General features: G+C 63.9%; 1 protein-coding gene across 1 annotated transcript; it reads right to left on the bottom strand.

Annotated features, from left to right (window-relative positions):
• Window positions 1–888: 888 nt before the first annotated feature.
• AURANDRAFT_67977 (hypothetical protein) lies at window positions 889–16,101 on the bottom strand (the record flags this gene model as incomplete). Its single annotated transcript, XM_009043571.1, has 12 exons — window positions 889–4,240; window positions 4,403–4,566; window positions 4,736–4,966; window positions 5,062–5,250; window positions 5,322–5,756; window positions 5,966–9,326; window positions 9,520–10,025; window positions 10,226–10,568; window positions 10,848–11,860; window positions 12,149–14,496; window positions 14,633–15,229; window positions 15,375–16,101. 12 exons carry the CDS (start codon window positions 16,099–16,101, stop codon window positions 889–891), a joined length of 13,266 nt encoding a protein of 4,421 aa, XP_009041819.1.
• Between the last annotated feature and the right edge of the window lie 163 nt (window positions 16,102–16,264).

Below are 16,264 nucleotides of genomic sequence, written 5' to 3' on the forward strand. Positions count from 1 at the left end.
TAAAGGCTCAGCAGAGCGGCAAACACTGGCTCGCGACTCACTTTACGAGTAATCCTCGTCTCGTGCCCGCGTCGACTTTGAGCGGGCAAATTGAAACTTTCGCTCAGCTGGACTCTGGGTTTACGTTTTTTATCCGCGTTGTGTACAACGGGCTCGTGCTTTGGGAGGGCGACGTCAATCGAACTATTTCCGCAAATATCAATCTTGATCTCTCTCGCTTCTGGTCCGACGTGTCGAAATCGTGGTACGCGATGCGGGATTTTCTCTCAGTCCTGGGTGCGCCACCGACGGATCCGGATCCGGAGCATCGAGAGCATTACACCGTGCTCCGTCAGCTCGAATTTATCATTGTGACTGTGCGAGAGCTTGACCAAGCTAAATTTTGCTTGGGCCGTTTCGCGTTTAATGAGGACATTGGATCTGAAGGGGAGCCGGAGGGTTACTACTTGTTTCACCCAGCTGGTAGACACACACACCTGCAATCGTGCTGCGAGGAGAAATATTATACGCAGTTTAATTTACTTCTCGTGACGATGCATGATCCGGATGCAGGCCGCGTTGTTAGGCTGAAAATCTGTATTGATATACATTCCAGACATAACACTGACGTCGTTCCCGCTTTTGACATTATTCATGTGACGAATGTCTTCAACGAGCTTGCGGATAGAATCCACTACGCGCTGGGCCTCGATTATCAAGAGTACGCGCGCACTGGCACTGTGGTGTCGCATCCGCTCCCGGCCGGCCTCGTTCGCGTGTGGACAGAGCAAGCCTGGTTCTAAATAAAAATAGCTAGCCTCCGCTATCTCATTCTATGCCCGCAAAACCCACACCCCACTTTAGAAACACTGCTCGGCCGCGACCATCCTTAGTTCTTCCCGGCGGGCCTCACGCGTCCGTGTTCAGGCTCAGACTCACGCCCTGCAGCACCCAGTGGGACGTGTGCTGCTCCGAGTCGAGGTTCGCCTCGAAGACGAGTCCGACGCCCATGGCGTTGCGCCGGTCCTGGGTCACATAAACCGGCGTGATGAAGACGCCGTGGGTCTTGACCTTGGACGCCTCGATGGGGATGACCTGGAGGATGGGCAGCTCGACGACCAGGACCTTGGGGTCCTGGCGCTTGAGGCAGGAGTGCTCGTGGTCCCAGGCCGCGCCCTCCAAATAGAGCCCGCGCACGTAGGTGCCGCTGTCGAGCGCGCCGGGGACTTCTTTCACGTCGACGAAAGACGTCACCTTCGTCGACATCGTCGACTTGTCCAGGGGCCAGTTGAGCATGCGGCACGTCGTCTGCACGAGGGCCGTGAGGTAGGACTCGGGGATGCCCAGCCCGCTGAGCCAGATGACGGCGGGCTCGCCGACCTTGATCCACTTGTCGTACTGCGCGTAGCGCTCGATGAAGTGGACCATCCAGGAGCCCAGGGGCTTCTGCGTGTTGGGCATGAGCTTCTTCCAGCCGTCGGGGATGAAGCCGTTGAAGAGCGAGACGCCCAGACTATCGAGCTCGTCGGACATGCCGATCTCGCCCTTGAACGCGCGCTGCAGATCGCTGAGCGTCACGGCCATCTTGATGACGAGCAGATTCCAGCGCTCGAGCTCCTGCAACAGCACGACCTGGCAGGGCGTCGGCGTCTGCGTGCCGTTGCGCTCGTAGAGCGTCGACCGCACGATCATCGTGTCGTAGGAGCCGATGTCGAGGCTCTCGAGCGGCACCTTGGACTGGATGTCCTTGGCCGCGTTGGAGATGATCTCGTCTCTACTCAAACCGCCACCCGCCGACGCGCTGCGGGGCTGGAGGCTGATGAGGTCGCGCCACATGCTCTTCGTCGCGTTGCTGTAGAAGCCGATCTCCGCGTTCGGATGTAACCCGAAGACGGCCGGGCTGTTCGTCAGCGGCAGCCGCTCGATGTGCTCCGTGTAGTTCTCCAGCGGCCCCGTCTCCGGCAAATCAAAATCATAGCCGGCCTGGCTGAAGAAGAACTTCTGGCACTCGTCGAACAGAAAGTCGCCCATGTACTCCGTGAGGTACGTGGAGAGCACGCGCCGGTCCATGTTGTCCGACACGCGGCCGCCGTACATCGCGTCGCCGATCAAGTACTTGAGCGAGCCCCAGGGCAGGAACTCGTCCTCGTCCTCGAAGGCCTTCTTCAGGTACAGCGACAGGAGCTTCCGCGAGATCTGGAAGTCGGACTCGTTGAAGTCGTAGTTGACGTTCCAGCCGATCTTGCCGTACTTGCGCCGCTCCTGGACGACGGCGTGGAGCCAGGCTAAAACGAAGAGGCAGGGCCGGAAGGCCGGGTGGGGGCACTCGTCGAGCACGGTCTGGTCGATCTTGCTGAACGTCGCGCGCATGTTGAGCTTGAGGCCGTCCGGCGGCTCCGTGACGACCTTGAGCGACCGCTGCAGGATGCCGAGGGGGAACTTGTTCGACGGCTCCGTCGTGAGCCAGAGTCGAAAGTCCTTGTGCGGCGCCTTCATGAGCTCGAGGCGCTTCTCCAGCTTCTTCAGCCAGGACACGAGCAGGTGGCAGTTCTGCAACAGCACCCAGTGGCCCTTCGCCGTGCCCTGGTCGATGAGCTCCTCGGCCTTGGGCCCCTGGCCCTGGCCCAACGCGATGAAGCGGAACTTGGACGTGAAGCCCTTCTCGTCGCAGAGGAGCTGGATGTCGGACTGCGGGTCCGCGCCCGGCGAGAGGATGAAGACCATGGGGCTCCGCTCGTTCGACTGCGCGAAGATGCGGCCGTAGTCGAGCACGGGCGGCTGGACGTACTTCTCGCCGATGGACGCGATGACGTAGAGCTTGACGGCGTTGTAGACGCGGTCCGCGCGGAAGACGCGCATGACGCAGAGCTTCTGCAGCGGCGTCAGGCCGTCGGAGTGGCCGTCGGGGAAGTCGACGGACTCGGGCGCCTCCAGATCGTACCAGGCCTTCCACGTGTCCGTGTGGGCCTCGAAGTCGCGCCGCAACGCGTCGAAGTGGTCGCCCATGGCGCAGAGGGCCAGCAGATCCTTCCAGGACGCCGCGCCGAGCCACGGCACGGGCGACGGCCGCTTCGGCGCGTCCAACCCCGTGTCGCCCTTGAGGAACGCGTCGAGCTCGGGCCGCACCAGGTTCCCGTCGCCGTCCTGGACCTGGCAGGTCATCTGGAAGGCGAACATGAGCTTGTGGCGCTCGAAGATGCCCGTGCACGTGTAGTCGTAGATCTCGCGCATGACCGACTCCATCATGTTCTTCAGCCGCGAGTCCAGCACGACGTCGCGCTTCGCGTTGTCCAGCGCGCCGTTGAAGACGCCCAGGAAGGAGTCGAGCGACGTCTCGTACATGGCGTTGATCGTCGACAGCGACGCCATGACGAAGTAGAGGATGGACCCGCGCTTCGCGACGGGCGTGTAGCCGCTCCGCGCCTTGGAGATCTCGTCCTTCGTGAACTTGGACTGTTCCAGCTTGCCCTTGATCTCCTCGGCTTTCGTTTTTGTCTCGTCGAGCGTGGCGATGAGGTCCTCGTTGTCTAGGATGTTGCCCGACGACGACGAGAGCTCGCGGAGGAGCGTGTCCTCCAATTGGACGATCATCAAAGCGCTCTCGGACATCTGGGACACGAGCTCCGCGTACTGCGACTCGAGGTCCGGCCGCTCGTGGGCGACGACGACGTTGAGGAGCTGGTTCGCGAGGCCGTCGCCCGTGACGGAGTAGTTGATGATCATCGTCTTCGACATGACCTCGGGGCTGTAGTGCGGGTTGCCGAGCTTGGTCGTGAAGAAGAGGCGGAAGCCCTCGTCCCACTGGACTTTCTTGTCGCCGAGCTGGATGAGCTTCTGGCCGCTCTCGACGAAGGTGTTCTTCTCCAGGATGGGGTCGAGCATGGGGTCGAGCTCCTCGTCGACGTTCTCGAAGAGGAACGGCGTGCCGAACTGGATTGCGAGCTCGAGGTGCTTCATGAAGTCGGCCTCGCTCAGCGTCTTCACCTTGAGCTGCGACTTGGAGTACATGGCCTTGATCCAGCCCACGGCCTGCTGCTGCGGGTCGATGCAGAGCGGGAACCGCGACGCGGCCGTCGTCAGGATGCCGTTCTGGATGCTGTGCTCGTCCGCGGGCAGGCCCTTGGCCGTCCAGCCCTGGATGATGGCGTCGCTGCTGAGGAAGGATTCCAATTGGAAGGTCTCGGTCACGGGGACCTTCAGGTCGGCGATGCGCTTGACGAACGTCTCGTAGATCATGACCGTGCGGAAGTCGTGCGTGAACCTGCGCGGGAAACAGGGTGATGCGACGTCGCTTCGACGCGGCGCGCGCGTTCCGGAAAAAAGCAGCCACGTTTCGAGATGATCGCTCGTCCAAAGGTCGGCCGAAACGAGTCGAGAGCGGCGCCTTTGAAGTTGGGACCCCTTTTCGCGCGCTGGTGCGAACGCGCCCGAGTAGCTGAGGAACGACGCCGCGAGGAGGCAGTCGCCGACGAGCTGGACCTTGTTCTTGTTCAGGGACTCGATGTCCGCCGTCCAGCGCGTGCGCTCGCCCGTGAGGCCGCTGATGAGCTTCGACGCGGCCGTCAGCCGCTTCTCCATGAGCGCCGCCTGCGGAGCCGCGCGTCAAGCGCAGCGCGAGGCGCCCCCCCGCCCCCCCGAAAAAAGGGAACCGCGCCGCGGCACGCGCCTGGGTCTGGAGGCCCGTGAGCTCCTCGTTCTTCTCCGTGTACTGGGCGTTGAACTCGTTGAGCTCCTTCTCGAGCGACGAGAGCATGACGTTGAGCTCCGCGAGCTCGCGCTCCGTCTTCGCCTGGCCCTTCTCCATCTCGCGCACCTTGGCCTTGAGGGGCTCGACGTTCTTGGCGACGTCGTAGTACTTGCTGATGGCGACGACCCAGACGAGGAGGCCCTTGCCGGCCTTGGAGATGGACTCCATCTTCTCGACGGTCATGTTCGGATCCTTGAAGTATTTCCGGACGCTCTTCATCATCTTCTCCGTGATGTTGTCCTGCGGGTCGCGGCGTGACGAACGGGGCGGGCGGGGCAGAGGGTCGCGCGCGACGCGGGCGGGGCGGGCGACGCGACGCCCCGCGACGAAAGGACGGGACGCGGGCCGCGCGCCTTCGGGTACTTCTTCAGCTTGTCGAGGAGCTGGGAATTGGACAGCATCTTCTTCGCGTCGGCCCAGGTCTCGTCGAGCTTCTCGCCCGTGGGGCGCAGGCACACGACCATGAGGCAGACGTCCTGCACGAGCTTCGGCGGCTTCGCAAAGTTCTTGATCTCCGTGATGTCCTGCGCGGGCGCGTCGCGTCGCGCGGGGGGGAGGAGGCGGGCGGCGGCGGTGGCCGGGGGGAGGGACGCACCTCTTTGTGGAGGTTCGCGAGGGCGGACTCGGCCTGCTCGAGGGCCGGGATGGCCTCGCTGAGCGCGTCGTCGGCCTTCTGCTTCTCCGTCGCGATGACGACGGCCTGCTCGGAGGCCTGCTCCTGCTTGATCGTCGCCTCGGCCTTTTGCTCGTTGGCGATCTTCGTCTTCTCCTGGATCTGGGTGATGAGGGCCTCGACGTCCGTGGTCTTGGCGTCGACGATGACCTTGGCGTCCGTGAGCTCGATGGACATGCGGTCGACGTCCTTGGCCGCGTCGACGAGCTTGCTCAGGCCGCCGCTGAGGCGCTTGACGCTCGAGTCGACCTTCTTCTCGTTGAGGGAGAGCTGGGACTGGTAGTTCTGGATGTAGTCCAGGTAGTTCTTGGGCGTCACGTAGTAGTAGCGCCGGAGCACCGTCGCGAAGCGCGTCGCCTGGGCAGGAAAAGGGTGATTCAAGTTCGCTTCAACATGAGTGTTCCGCGCGCGCGCGTTCCGGGAAAAGCATCCATGCTTCGAGACCGTTCCGAGAGATGATCGCTCGTCCCAAAATCAGCCGAAACGAGTGGAAAACGGCCGAGATCGGAGCCTTTGAAGTTGGGAATGTCGCTCTCTTGTCCTGCTCCGCGCGTCGCCTCGGAGACGACGTGCGTGTGGCTGTAGACGAGGTGCTGCACGATGGCCTCGCGGTTCTCCGCGGGCAGGGGCACCTCCGCCAAAAAGTAGTTGGCCACCTTGGAGAGCGCGTCCTCGGGCCAGGGGAAGAACCAGTCGATGACCGCGTTCGAGATGAGGCCCGGGAACGACCGGCACCGGAGCCGCAGCTTGTCGCCGCTCGGCGACATGGCCAACACGATGTGCAGGTTGTTCTGGCACTTGGACACGTAGTACTTCCAGAGGTTGTCCGGCGTGTCGATGATGCCGAGCTCCTTGACCTGCTTCCGCACGGAATTGCAGAGCTGGTCGCGCTCGTCCTGCTCGTAGAGCGCGGGCACCATGCCCGTCGTGAGCATGTTGTTCAGGAACTCGAGGAACCCCTCCTGGGCCACGTGGGCGTCCGTGAAGAGGAAGACGACCTCCTTCTCGCCGAGCTTCGTATATAAGGTCTTCAGGTCCGCGCGGAACTCGTCCTCGCCGTAGTTGCGCACGAGCGAGATGTTGAAGATGTCGTAGCCCGCGCAGTAGGCCGCGAGGCGCGTCAGCGACTGCTTGCCGCTGCCGCCGACGCCGATGAGTAAAGCGTTGCCCCGCGGCAGGCGGATGATGCGGTGCACGCGCGTCAAATGCTCCAAAGCCTGCTCGAAGAGCACGAGCGTCATCGGCGAGTTGTCCATGTTGTAGTTCTCCATGACGGCGTCGAAGATCTTGCGCGTGCCCTCGAGGCTGCCCATGTCGCAGTAGAGCCTCGGGTCCTCCGCCTCCTCCGTGAGGCGCCGCACCGCGTGCTTGTAGTCGCCGAAGACGAGCGGGTTCTCGAGCGCCTCGTCCTTGCACTCGGGAAAGGCCTCGCCGATGAGCTCGGAGACCTTGCCCTCGACTAATGTGAGATCCGCCTCGGAGACGAGGCGGTCGCAGAAGATGCGCTGGACCTCGTTGCGGAAGAGGCGGACGATGGACCACGACGTGTCGAAGGTATCCGGCGTCGCGAGGCAGATGCCTTCCGTGACGCGGCTCAGGTCCCGCAGGTTGAAGATGTAGTGGAACTTGGCCGGCGTCGGCGGCAGCGACTCGACGATGAAGGCGAAGAGCTTGAGCATGGCCTCGGGGAACTTCGCGCCGACGTCCTTGACGTTCGGCGCGAAGTCGCGGAGGTTCTGGGAGATGATCGCGCTGTACATGTGCGTCAGCACCTCCTGGGCCGGGTCCGGCAGGTTGAAGACGGAGAAGAGCGCGACGAAGCGCGTGTCGACCTTGTTGCGGCCGCCGCCCGGCGGCCCCATCGCGCCGATGTAGCACAGATCCTTCAAAATCTTCTGCGTGAGGTCCTTCTCGCGGTCGTAGATGAAGCCCCGGGAAATTAAGGTGAGGAGCAGCGTGATGGGCTGCTGCGTGCCGTAGGTGTCGACCTTGGGCATGTTCATGTCGTCGATGAAGATCGTGAGCTTCTTGCCGACGGGCGGCCCGTAGAAGTTGCCCGTGCGCTTGTCGACGTTGGCCTCGATGTTCGTCTGCACGTCCTTGGAGGACGTGCGGCTCGAGAAGCCGAGCGTGAGCCGCGTCGACACCTCGTCGTCGAGCGAGCCGAGGTAGTCGTTGATGATCGTCGTCTTCGCCGTGCCCGACGCGCCGACGAAGAGGATGGGCTTCCGCGGCGCCATCTCCTGGAGCAGGTGGCTGAACTTTGTGGAATCCGTCGTCGGCACGATGATCTCGTAGAACCGGAAGGGCGACGGCTCGACGTACTCCGCGACGCGCGCGGACCACTTCTCCCACCGCTTGCTCTCCGGGTCGAAGACGTTGTCCGCGATCAAGCCGTCGGGCAGGCCGCAGGTCGCGATCTTCTTCACGAAGGCGTTGAAGAGCTCCATGGACGACCCCAGCAAAGCCGCGCCGATGGACCAGTTGACGCAGAACGCGTAGACGTTCTCGATGTCGTCGCGCTCGGGCAGCGTCTCCGGGGGCATGTGCTCGTAGAGCGGGCCGAGGAAGGCGTCGAGCGCCGTCGTGAGCTGCTTGATCATGTCGATGGACGTGATGGGGATGACGGACCGCAGCTTCGCGCCGAGCTCGCCGTCGACCAAACCGAACTGCACGTAGTCGATGCACTTGGTGACGTACTGGTCGAAGAGCGCCTCGAGGTGGCCCGCCTCCTCCTCCTTGTCCGGCGCGATGTCGCGGCCGTTGCCGCAGCGCTTGCGCACCCAGCGCTCGTAGAAGGGCCGGTAGCCCAGGTTCTTCGGGTCGACCCAGACCATGCCGCACCGCGAGATCGTCGCGGGCGACGCGTACTGGAGGTCGAAGGTCTCGCAGATCATGGCGCAGTGGGGCTGGAGCCGGATGCGCTCGCCGTTGGGGAGCGTCAGCAGCCGGTTGTCGTCCATGACCGAATTCATGTTCTCGACCCAGACCGCGTCGACGTCGCCGTCGTAGATGATCCACCGCATCTCGTTCTCCTTGCCCTTGGGCAGGGGCTCGTTGAGCTCGCGGAAGAGGCGGCTCAGGACGCCGTCGGTCCAGTCGCGCGTGACCGGGTCCATGATGCCGTAGAGCTCGTGGAGCGGCTGGGCCTTGGGGTTGATGACCCAGTAGCGCACGAGCACGTTCTCCGCGGCGAGGCGCGCGGATTTCAGCGTGTCGAGCACGAGCGTCTTGCCGCCGCCCGTGGGGCCGACGATCATCGTCGTGTGGCGCACGATCATGGTCTCGTACATCTGGATGACCTTGTCGATCTGCTCCTTGTGGACGGCCTCGTCGGAGCACTTGTAGCCGCCCTTCTCGAGCTCCAGGGCGACCTCGACCTTCAAATCCTCGTAGCCGACGCGCGGCGCGTCGAGGCCGGGGAAGAGGTCCGTGATGAGGCCCTTGAAGAGGGGCACGTCCTCGAAGACGTACTTGGGCATGTTCGAGTCGCGGAGCACGCGCATGAGCACGAGATCCTCCGGTAAATCCGAATACTCGCGCTTGAGGCCGCCGGCCATCACTAACACGGATTTCAGCGACCGCAGCCCGAAGTCGTAGTGGTACTGCTTCGAGAGCTGCTCCTTCGAGAGCTTGTAGAGCACGGTCATCTTGCGCGCGAGGACCTTGGCGCCCTCGAAGCCCTCGGAGAAGAGCATGATCTCGCAGATCATCTGCAGGTCGGGCACGATCATCGTCACGGGCCGGAAGAGCGCCTTCAGGTTGTCCGGGAGCTCCGTGCGGCCCGCGTAGCCCGGGTTCATCGTGATGAAGAAGCCGCACGTCGCAAACCCGGCGACGCGCTTGACGAAGATCTCGCCCATGCCGATGTCGCAGGACGGCTTGTCGTAGATGAGCGCGTTCTGGATACTGCGGAGCTGCGCGGACCTGGGCGGGAAACGGGTGATGCGGCGTCGCTTCAACGTGCGTATGCCGCGCGCGCGCGTTCCCCAAACGCACCCACGCTTCGATACCGTGGCGAGCGACGATCGCTCGTCCAAGAACCAGCCAAAACGAGTGGGAAACGACCGAGCGAGGAGCCTTTGAAGATTCGTCCCGCGCGGGCGCGGACACGACGGACAGCACCTCGATGTTGATGCGGTTGAACTCGTCGAAGCAGCCCCAGGCGCCGGCCTGGACGAGGCCGCTGAAGATGGAGCCCATGGCCTTGTAGTCCAGACCCTCGCCGCAGTTGATGACGAAGCAGGGCAGCGCGAGCGACTTGGCCAGGTCCTTGACCGTCTCCGTCTTGCCCGTGCCCGCGGGCCCCGCGGGCGAGCCGCCGAGCTTGAAGGTCAACGCCTGCGTGATCGTCATGTAGCACCGGTCCGTCAGGGGCGTGATGACGAGGCGGCCGTTGAGGCCCATGTACTCGTAGCCGTAGCGGAAGAAGCCCGTGCACTGCTTGATGACGCAGTCGTCGATGTCGCGGTCCCAGTAGAAGCGGAGCTGGCTCTCCCAGGCGAACTCCTTGGCGTGGAGGATGGACTCGCGGATGAAGCTGTCGACGATGTCGCGCGAGTGGACGTCGATGATGAGGAGCGTGTTGACCTTCTTCCGGTTGATCTTGTTCAGGCTCGTCCGGACCTGGGCGGCAAAAGGGTGATTCAACGTCGCTTCAACGTGAGTGTTCCGCGCGCGCGCGTTCCGGAAAAAGCGCCCACGCGTCGAGACCGCTCCGAGAGATGATCGCTCGTCCAAAAATCAGCCGAAACGAGTGGAAAGCGGCCGAGAAAGGAGCCTTTGAAGTTGGGAATTTCGCTCTCTTTTGCCGCCCTCGTCCGGACCATCGCGACCAGGTCGTTGAGCTGCCCCGTGAGCTTCTGCTCCAGGTTCTTCAGCGCGTACTTGTCGCCCGTGCCCACGAGGCGGAAGGCGTCCTCGACCTCCCAGGTCCACCAGATCTGCGACCCCGCGAGCGTGACCATGCCGAGCGTGTTCGCGTCGAGGATCCAGTCGCCGCGGTCCATCTGCGCGTAGTTGTAGACGCCCGCCTTGGTGATGCCGTGGAGCGACTCCTTCATCGACTCCTCGACCTTGGTCATCCAGACCTCGACGGGCCCGTCGATGGGCGACGGCGGGTCGAGGTTGAAGCTCTCCTTCTCCGACGCGACCATGCCCGTGACGGACCTGCGCGCGGCATCGAATCTTCAACGCGACTTCAATGTACGCGTATTCGACGGTTCTGACATGGGCTCTTGTGCGCTCCGTCGAGAACTCGACGGGAGCCATCGATCCGTCCAAGCATCAGCCGACGGGAGCCATCGATCCGTCCAAGAATCGGCCGCATCGACGTCGACGCGACCGAGAATTCTGACGTTCGGCCCCGACGTCCCGGCTCGCGACCGAGCGAGAGAGTTCTGAAGTTCGGCCCCGACGCCACGGGTTGATTCGCGCGCCGCGGCGGACTTGGCGTTGCGCGCGAAGATGAGCTCCTTGACGTTGTCGAAGAGCTTGAGCATGTGGACCTGGATGGACGTCGGATCGCTCGAGCCGAGCACGGAGAGGAGCTCGTCGTCGGAGATGAAGTAGAAGCGGCTGAAGGCGTTGCGCTTCGTGTCGAGGTAGTCCGTGAGGCTCTTCTGGCACTTGTCGAGGCGCTCGCCGAGGTTCGTGAGGACGTCGAAGCAGTTGTTGGACGTGCAGGCCTTGATGACGTTGGGCTGCTGGTTCGTCGACGTCATGATGCCCTTGAAGGCCTTGTTGATCGCGTCGAACTTCTTGGCTTCTTCCGGGAGCTGCATGCGGATGTCCTCGCTGCCGACGAAGATGGACTCGAGGTACATCCACTGGCGCTGCACGTTGAACCAGACGTCGAGCGTCTCGTTGACGAGGTTCAGCGTCTTCTCCCAGGACCTCACCTTCTGCGCGAACGCGCCGACGAAGCGCGACCCGGACATGGTCTGGAGGTTCAGCATGTTGTCCTCCAGGTTCAGCTTGATCTCCTCGGCGCCGCCGAGGATGAAGCCGCGCTGCGTGCCGTCCTTGGAGTAGACGCGCACGTCGAGATTCGTCGACGCCCACGTCGACTCGATCGCGCGGATCTCGTTCTCGATCTTCAGCTCGTTGATGGCCTCGAGGACGATCTCGTCGATGGCCTCCCCAAAGTTCTGGAGCTCCATGGCGAAGATCTTCGCGAGCGTGATGGACTTGACGTTGTCGATGGGCACGCCCGTCACCTCCGTGAGCTTGTTCCAGTGGCGGTCCTTCATGGCCTCGTTCTTGAGGTTGACGATGACGGGCAGCGACTCCTTGAAGTTCGCGATGACCGTCTCGACGGCCTTGAACTTCGAGTTCTCCTTGAGGTCCCCGGGCAGCTTGCGCATCTGCTTCTCCGCGGTCTCGACGCCGCCCTTGAGCGCGTTGATGTCGAGCTCGCCCCAGAGCGACTCGGACATGGTCGTCCGGAACTCCATAAAGTCCTGCGGGCGGGCGAGGGGGGTTCCGCGGCGCGGGCGGTCGAGGGGGCGCGCGAGGCGCGGCGCGCTCGGGGCGCGGCGATTTCGGGGCGCGGCGCGTGCGAGGCGCGCCGCGGAGCGCTACGCCGCGGAGCGAACGGCGCGCCGCGGAGCGAGCGGTCGAGGCGCGACGCGAAGCCGGGCGACGGGGCTCGCGGCCGCGCGCGAACACTCGAGACGCCGACCGCGCGCCTCGTAGAGCTTGTAGATGAGCGACAGGCGCCTGAGCTCCTCGGACATGGTCGCGAGGACCGGGTAGGGCGTGATCTCGAGGTCGAAGAGGTTCTCCGCGTTGACGAGCTCGCTCTTCTTCGCGTGGCACTTGGCCAGCGTGCGCTTGTAGTCGACCAAGAGCGCGACGCCGTCCTCGAGCGTCACGCTGATGGACGCGGGCCCGCTGTCGTAGAACTGCTTGTTCATCAGTTTCAGCTCCTCCAAAAACTCGGCGGCCTGCTGCGTCGTGACCTCGCGGAACTCCTCCTTGACCTTGGCCAGCCGCAGGTCCTTCGTCTTCGCCGTGCAGTAGAGCGCGTGCCACCGCGCGGCGAGGCCCGCGGCGACGGACGACTCCTCCTCGGCGACGGCGACGTCGTAGCGCTGCAGCGTGCGGTAGCGCTCCATGACGTCGAAATATTTCAGCTCCATGTCCATGGACTCGTCCGTGATCGTCGTGATCGTGTTGAGCACGAATTTTAACGCCTCCAGATCCTCGGGCTCGATGGCCATGTCCTTCTCGTAGGCCTCGATCTTCTCCGTCAGCACGTCCATGGCCTTTTTGGAGGCGACCCGTAGAATGTCGCCGTACTGGTCGCGCCACTGGAGCGCCTGGCTCGCGATGCCCTCGGCGACGGCCGACGCGTCGATGTGGATGAACTCGATGGACGACCGCGCGTCCTGCGCGACGGCCTGCTCGCTGAGCGCCGCGTAGAAGGAAAGCTTCGCGTCGAAGAAGACGAAGGACGGCGGGTTGTCGTGGAGCTTCTCCAGGTTCGCGCGCGCCTTGGCGTCCCAGAGCTTGTACTTGCGGTCGTAGATCGTCCACGACTCGAGGTAGTTGGAGATCTTGCCCGACGACATCGTCAGGTTCTGGATGTTCGCCGTGAGCGACCGCTGCAGCGCGACGATGTGCTGGTTGGACGACACGTCCTGGAAGAAGGAGAAGACGAAGGGCTCCTCGTCCTCGTGGACGACCTGGGGCTCGCACTCGAGGCACGTGCCGCGCTTCCAGCGGACGAAGACCTTCGCGGACTCGACGATGTTCTTCACGGCCTTCGTGAAATATTTGTTGAGGTCGCTCGGCGGCGGCGTCACGACGAGGTCCTTGCCGTTGAGCGTGCATTTTACCAAAATAAACGGCGTGCAGTCCTCGTGGCGCAGCATCTCCTGGAACGCCGCGAGCGACTTCGTGATCATCATCGTGATCGCGTTGAAGATGCGCTTCTCCCAGAGCTTGTAGTAGCCCGCGAGGAGGGGCGAGTTGCCGTTGTTGGACGTCGCGACGACCTCCTCGACCTTTTTGAGCAACGACTCGATGGACCGGTACTTTTGCACCAAATTCTGGAGCCGCGCGACGCGCTTCGTCTCCATGGCCTCGTAGAACTCCGTGACGTCCGTCAGCACGGGCGCGCCCGTGCGGCCGTCGGATCGCAGGTCGATGGCCTGGGCGAGCACCGTGCCCTCGATGGCCGCGACGATCTCGTCGATCATCGTCGAGCTCTTCTGGATCTGGCTCACGACGCCCGCGAACTCGTTGAGCGCCTTGTCGCAGGCCTCGATGAAGAAGGGGATGCGCTGCGAGTTCCAGTTCAGCGGCGTGAAGCCCGTGCGTAGGACCCGCTGGAGCACGGCGAGCTGGCGCACGAGCAGCTCCGACTCCACGGGGCTCAGCGACGCGAGCAACGCGTCGTACTTCCGCAGCTTCAGCTGCAGGTTCTGGCGGTAGCTGTGGTACTTGTCCTCCTGGAGCGTCACGTTCAGCGCCGCGTCGGGGATCGCGAAGCCCATGCGGTCCAGGTACTTGGACTCGCGGATGATCAGCGACAGCTCCGCGACGAAGTTGACGCGGTACGGCGGCGGCGGCATCTTGAACTTCGCGGCCGACTTGTTGCGGCCACTCGCGCCCTTGACGGCGTCGGGCGCCGGCGCCTCGCCGTCGCCCTCGCCGGCGTCGCCCTTGGCCTCCTTGCCCGCGGCGGCGAGGATGGGCTGCTTGAGCTTCTCCGTCGCGACCTGCTGCACGTGCGCCTCCCACTCGCGGTAGAGCGACGTGATGTACGCGTCGACGGCGCGCGCGAAGGTCAGGTAGCGCTGCTTCACCTGCTCGCCGTACTCCGTCGACAGGAGGCCCTCGTGGGCCTTGAAGCGCAGCACGGGCTTCTTCGCGCGCTGGTACAGATCCCGCGCCCACGCGACCGCGCCCGCGACGGGCGGGAAGTTCTTGTAGATGGGCGGATTCTCGCGGTGCGTGTCGAAGATGCCGTGGATCGCCTCGAGCTCCTTCGTGTACTGCTGCAGAATGTCCTTGTAGCGGTCGTTGATCTGCTGGTTGATGGACTCGCGGCTCTGGATGTTCCGGAAGTTCTCGACGAGCTCGAACGCGCCTGCGCGGGACGCGAGTGATGCGACGTCGCTTCAACGTGAGTGTGCCGCGCGCGCGCGTTCCGGGAAAAGCATCCACGCGTCGAGGGCGCTCCGAGCGATGATCGCTCGTCCAAGAAGCAGCCGAAACGAGTGTACAACGGCCGAGAGAGGAGCCTTTGAAGTTTCGCGCGCTTTTCCCGCCCCGGACCGCGCCCTCCGCGGAGCGCAGCTTCTGGAAGGACTGCTCGATGAAGGACCGCGTCATGTCCTCGATCTGCTCGACGTGGTCGTGGAAGTTGTCCATGACCTTGGACCAGGACTCCTTGTAGCGCCGGTCGAAGATGTTGAAGGGCACGGACTCGAGCGGCTCGACCAGGCGCTCGACGCGCTCCATGACCTGGTCGATGCCGTCGGACTCGCCCGTGACGGCCTTGAGCTCCGGGCCCAGGAACTTGTGGAACTGGTCGAGGACCGTCGCGACCTCGAAGAGGTGGCCGCAGACGTGCGCCATGTACTTTGTGAGCTCGAAGAGCCGCTTCCGGTCGAACTCCCAGCGGATGTGCGTGCCGCTCTCCTCGATGCGCTGGCGCACGGACATGTAGGTGCTCTCCCAGGAGTTGAGCACGGTCTGTGCCTCCTTGATGACCTTCTTCGCCTGCTCGGGCGACCGCCGCAGGATCGTCTTGATGTTCACCTCCGTCTCGACCTTCTCCGCGATCTTGTAGGCGATGCGCTCCATGAGCGGGACCATGCCTGAGCGGCGCGGGGTCGGGTGCGCGCGCGGGGGGGGGGCTGGCGAGGGGCGCGCGGTCGGCGCGGGCGGCGCCCCCGGTGTCGGAGACGCGTGCTCGACGGCGCGGGCCCGACGGCCCCGGGTTCGATCGACGCCGCGGCGGACGCAGATCCGTGTTGTAGTGGCGCGAGATGATCCAGACCATGCGGATGGCGTTCATCATGGACGGCAGCGTGTCCAGGATGGTCGTGAAGGAGCCGTGCGTGATGTTCTTGAAGTGGCGCTCGAGCGTCGTCAGGAACTTGACGTTGTCCTTCGCCTCGACGTAGAGCTTCTGGAGCTCGCCGAAGTTGTAGTTGAAGGTCGCGACCATCTGGGCGTCGGCCATCTTGAGCACCTTGAGGATGTCCTGGACGTTGGGCATGTTGATCTGCTCGTAGAGCGCGCTCAGCGCGGCGTTGCGCTGGCGCCAGAACTCGATCTCCGCGAGGGGCCCCTTGGTCTTGGGCCGCTTCGAGTTCTCCGCCTCGACGACGGTGGCGACGAGCTTGGACCAGGACTCCATGGCGACCTCGAGCTGGTTGACGACGTCGTAGTCCTCGGACGCGGCCTTGGCGTCCTCGATGTCGATGTTCGGCACGGACAGGAGCACGTCGCCCTTGACCTGCTTCATGGCGTGGCTCAGGACGCTCTCGAACCAGACGACGTTCCGCTGAAATTCGTGCTTCGCCGCGCCGGCCTCCAAATCCTCGGCCTCGAGCGCGGCCGCGCGCACGGGCGAGCCGCCGGCGTCGCCCGCCTGCTCCGCGCCGCCGCCCTGGGGCACGTAGAGCTCGCGGAGGAGCGTGCCCATGTTGCTCAGGAGCGAGTCCGTGAGCGTGCCGAACTGCATGGCGTCCATGAGCTGGTCCTCGGAGCCGTTCACGGGGACGGCGTCGCCGAGCTTGAGGAAGTACTGCGCGCGCGAGTCGACGCCGCTCTGCGGGATCGTGTAGCTGTGGCAGCGCAGCTTCCGCTCCGCGGGCTTGCCCTTGTCCGCGTGGGTCTCGAAGTAG

This window comes from Aureococcus anophagefferens, assembly GCF_000186865.1.
Source record: "Aureococcus anophagefferens unplaced genomic scaffold AURANscaffold_58, whole genome shotgun sequence".
Taxonomy (NCBI): Eukaryota; class Pelagophyceae; order Pelagomonadales; family Pelagomonadaceae; genus Aureococcus; species Aureococcus anophagefferens.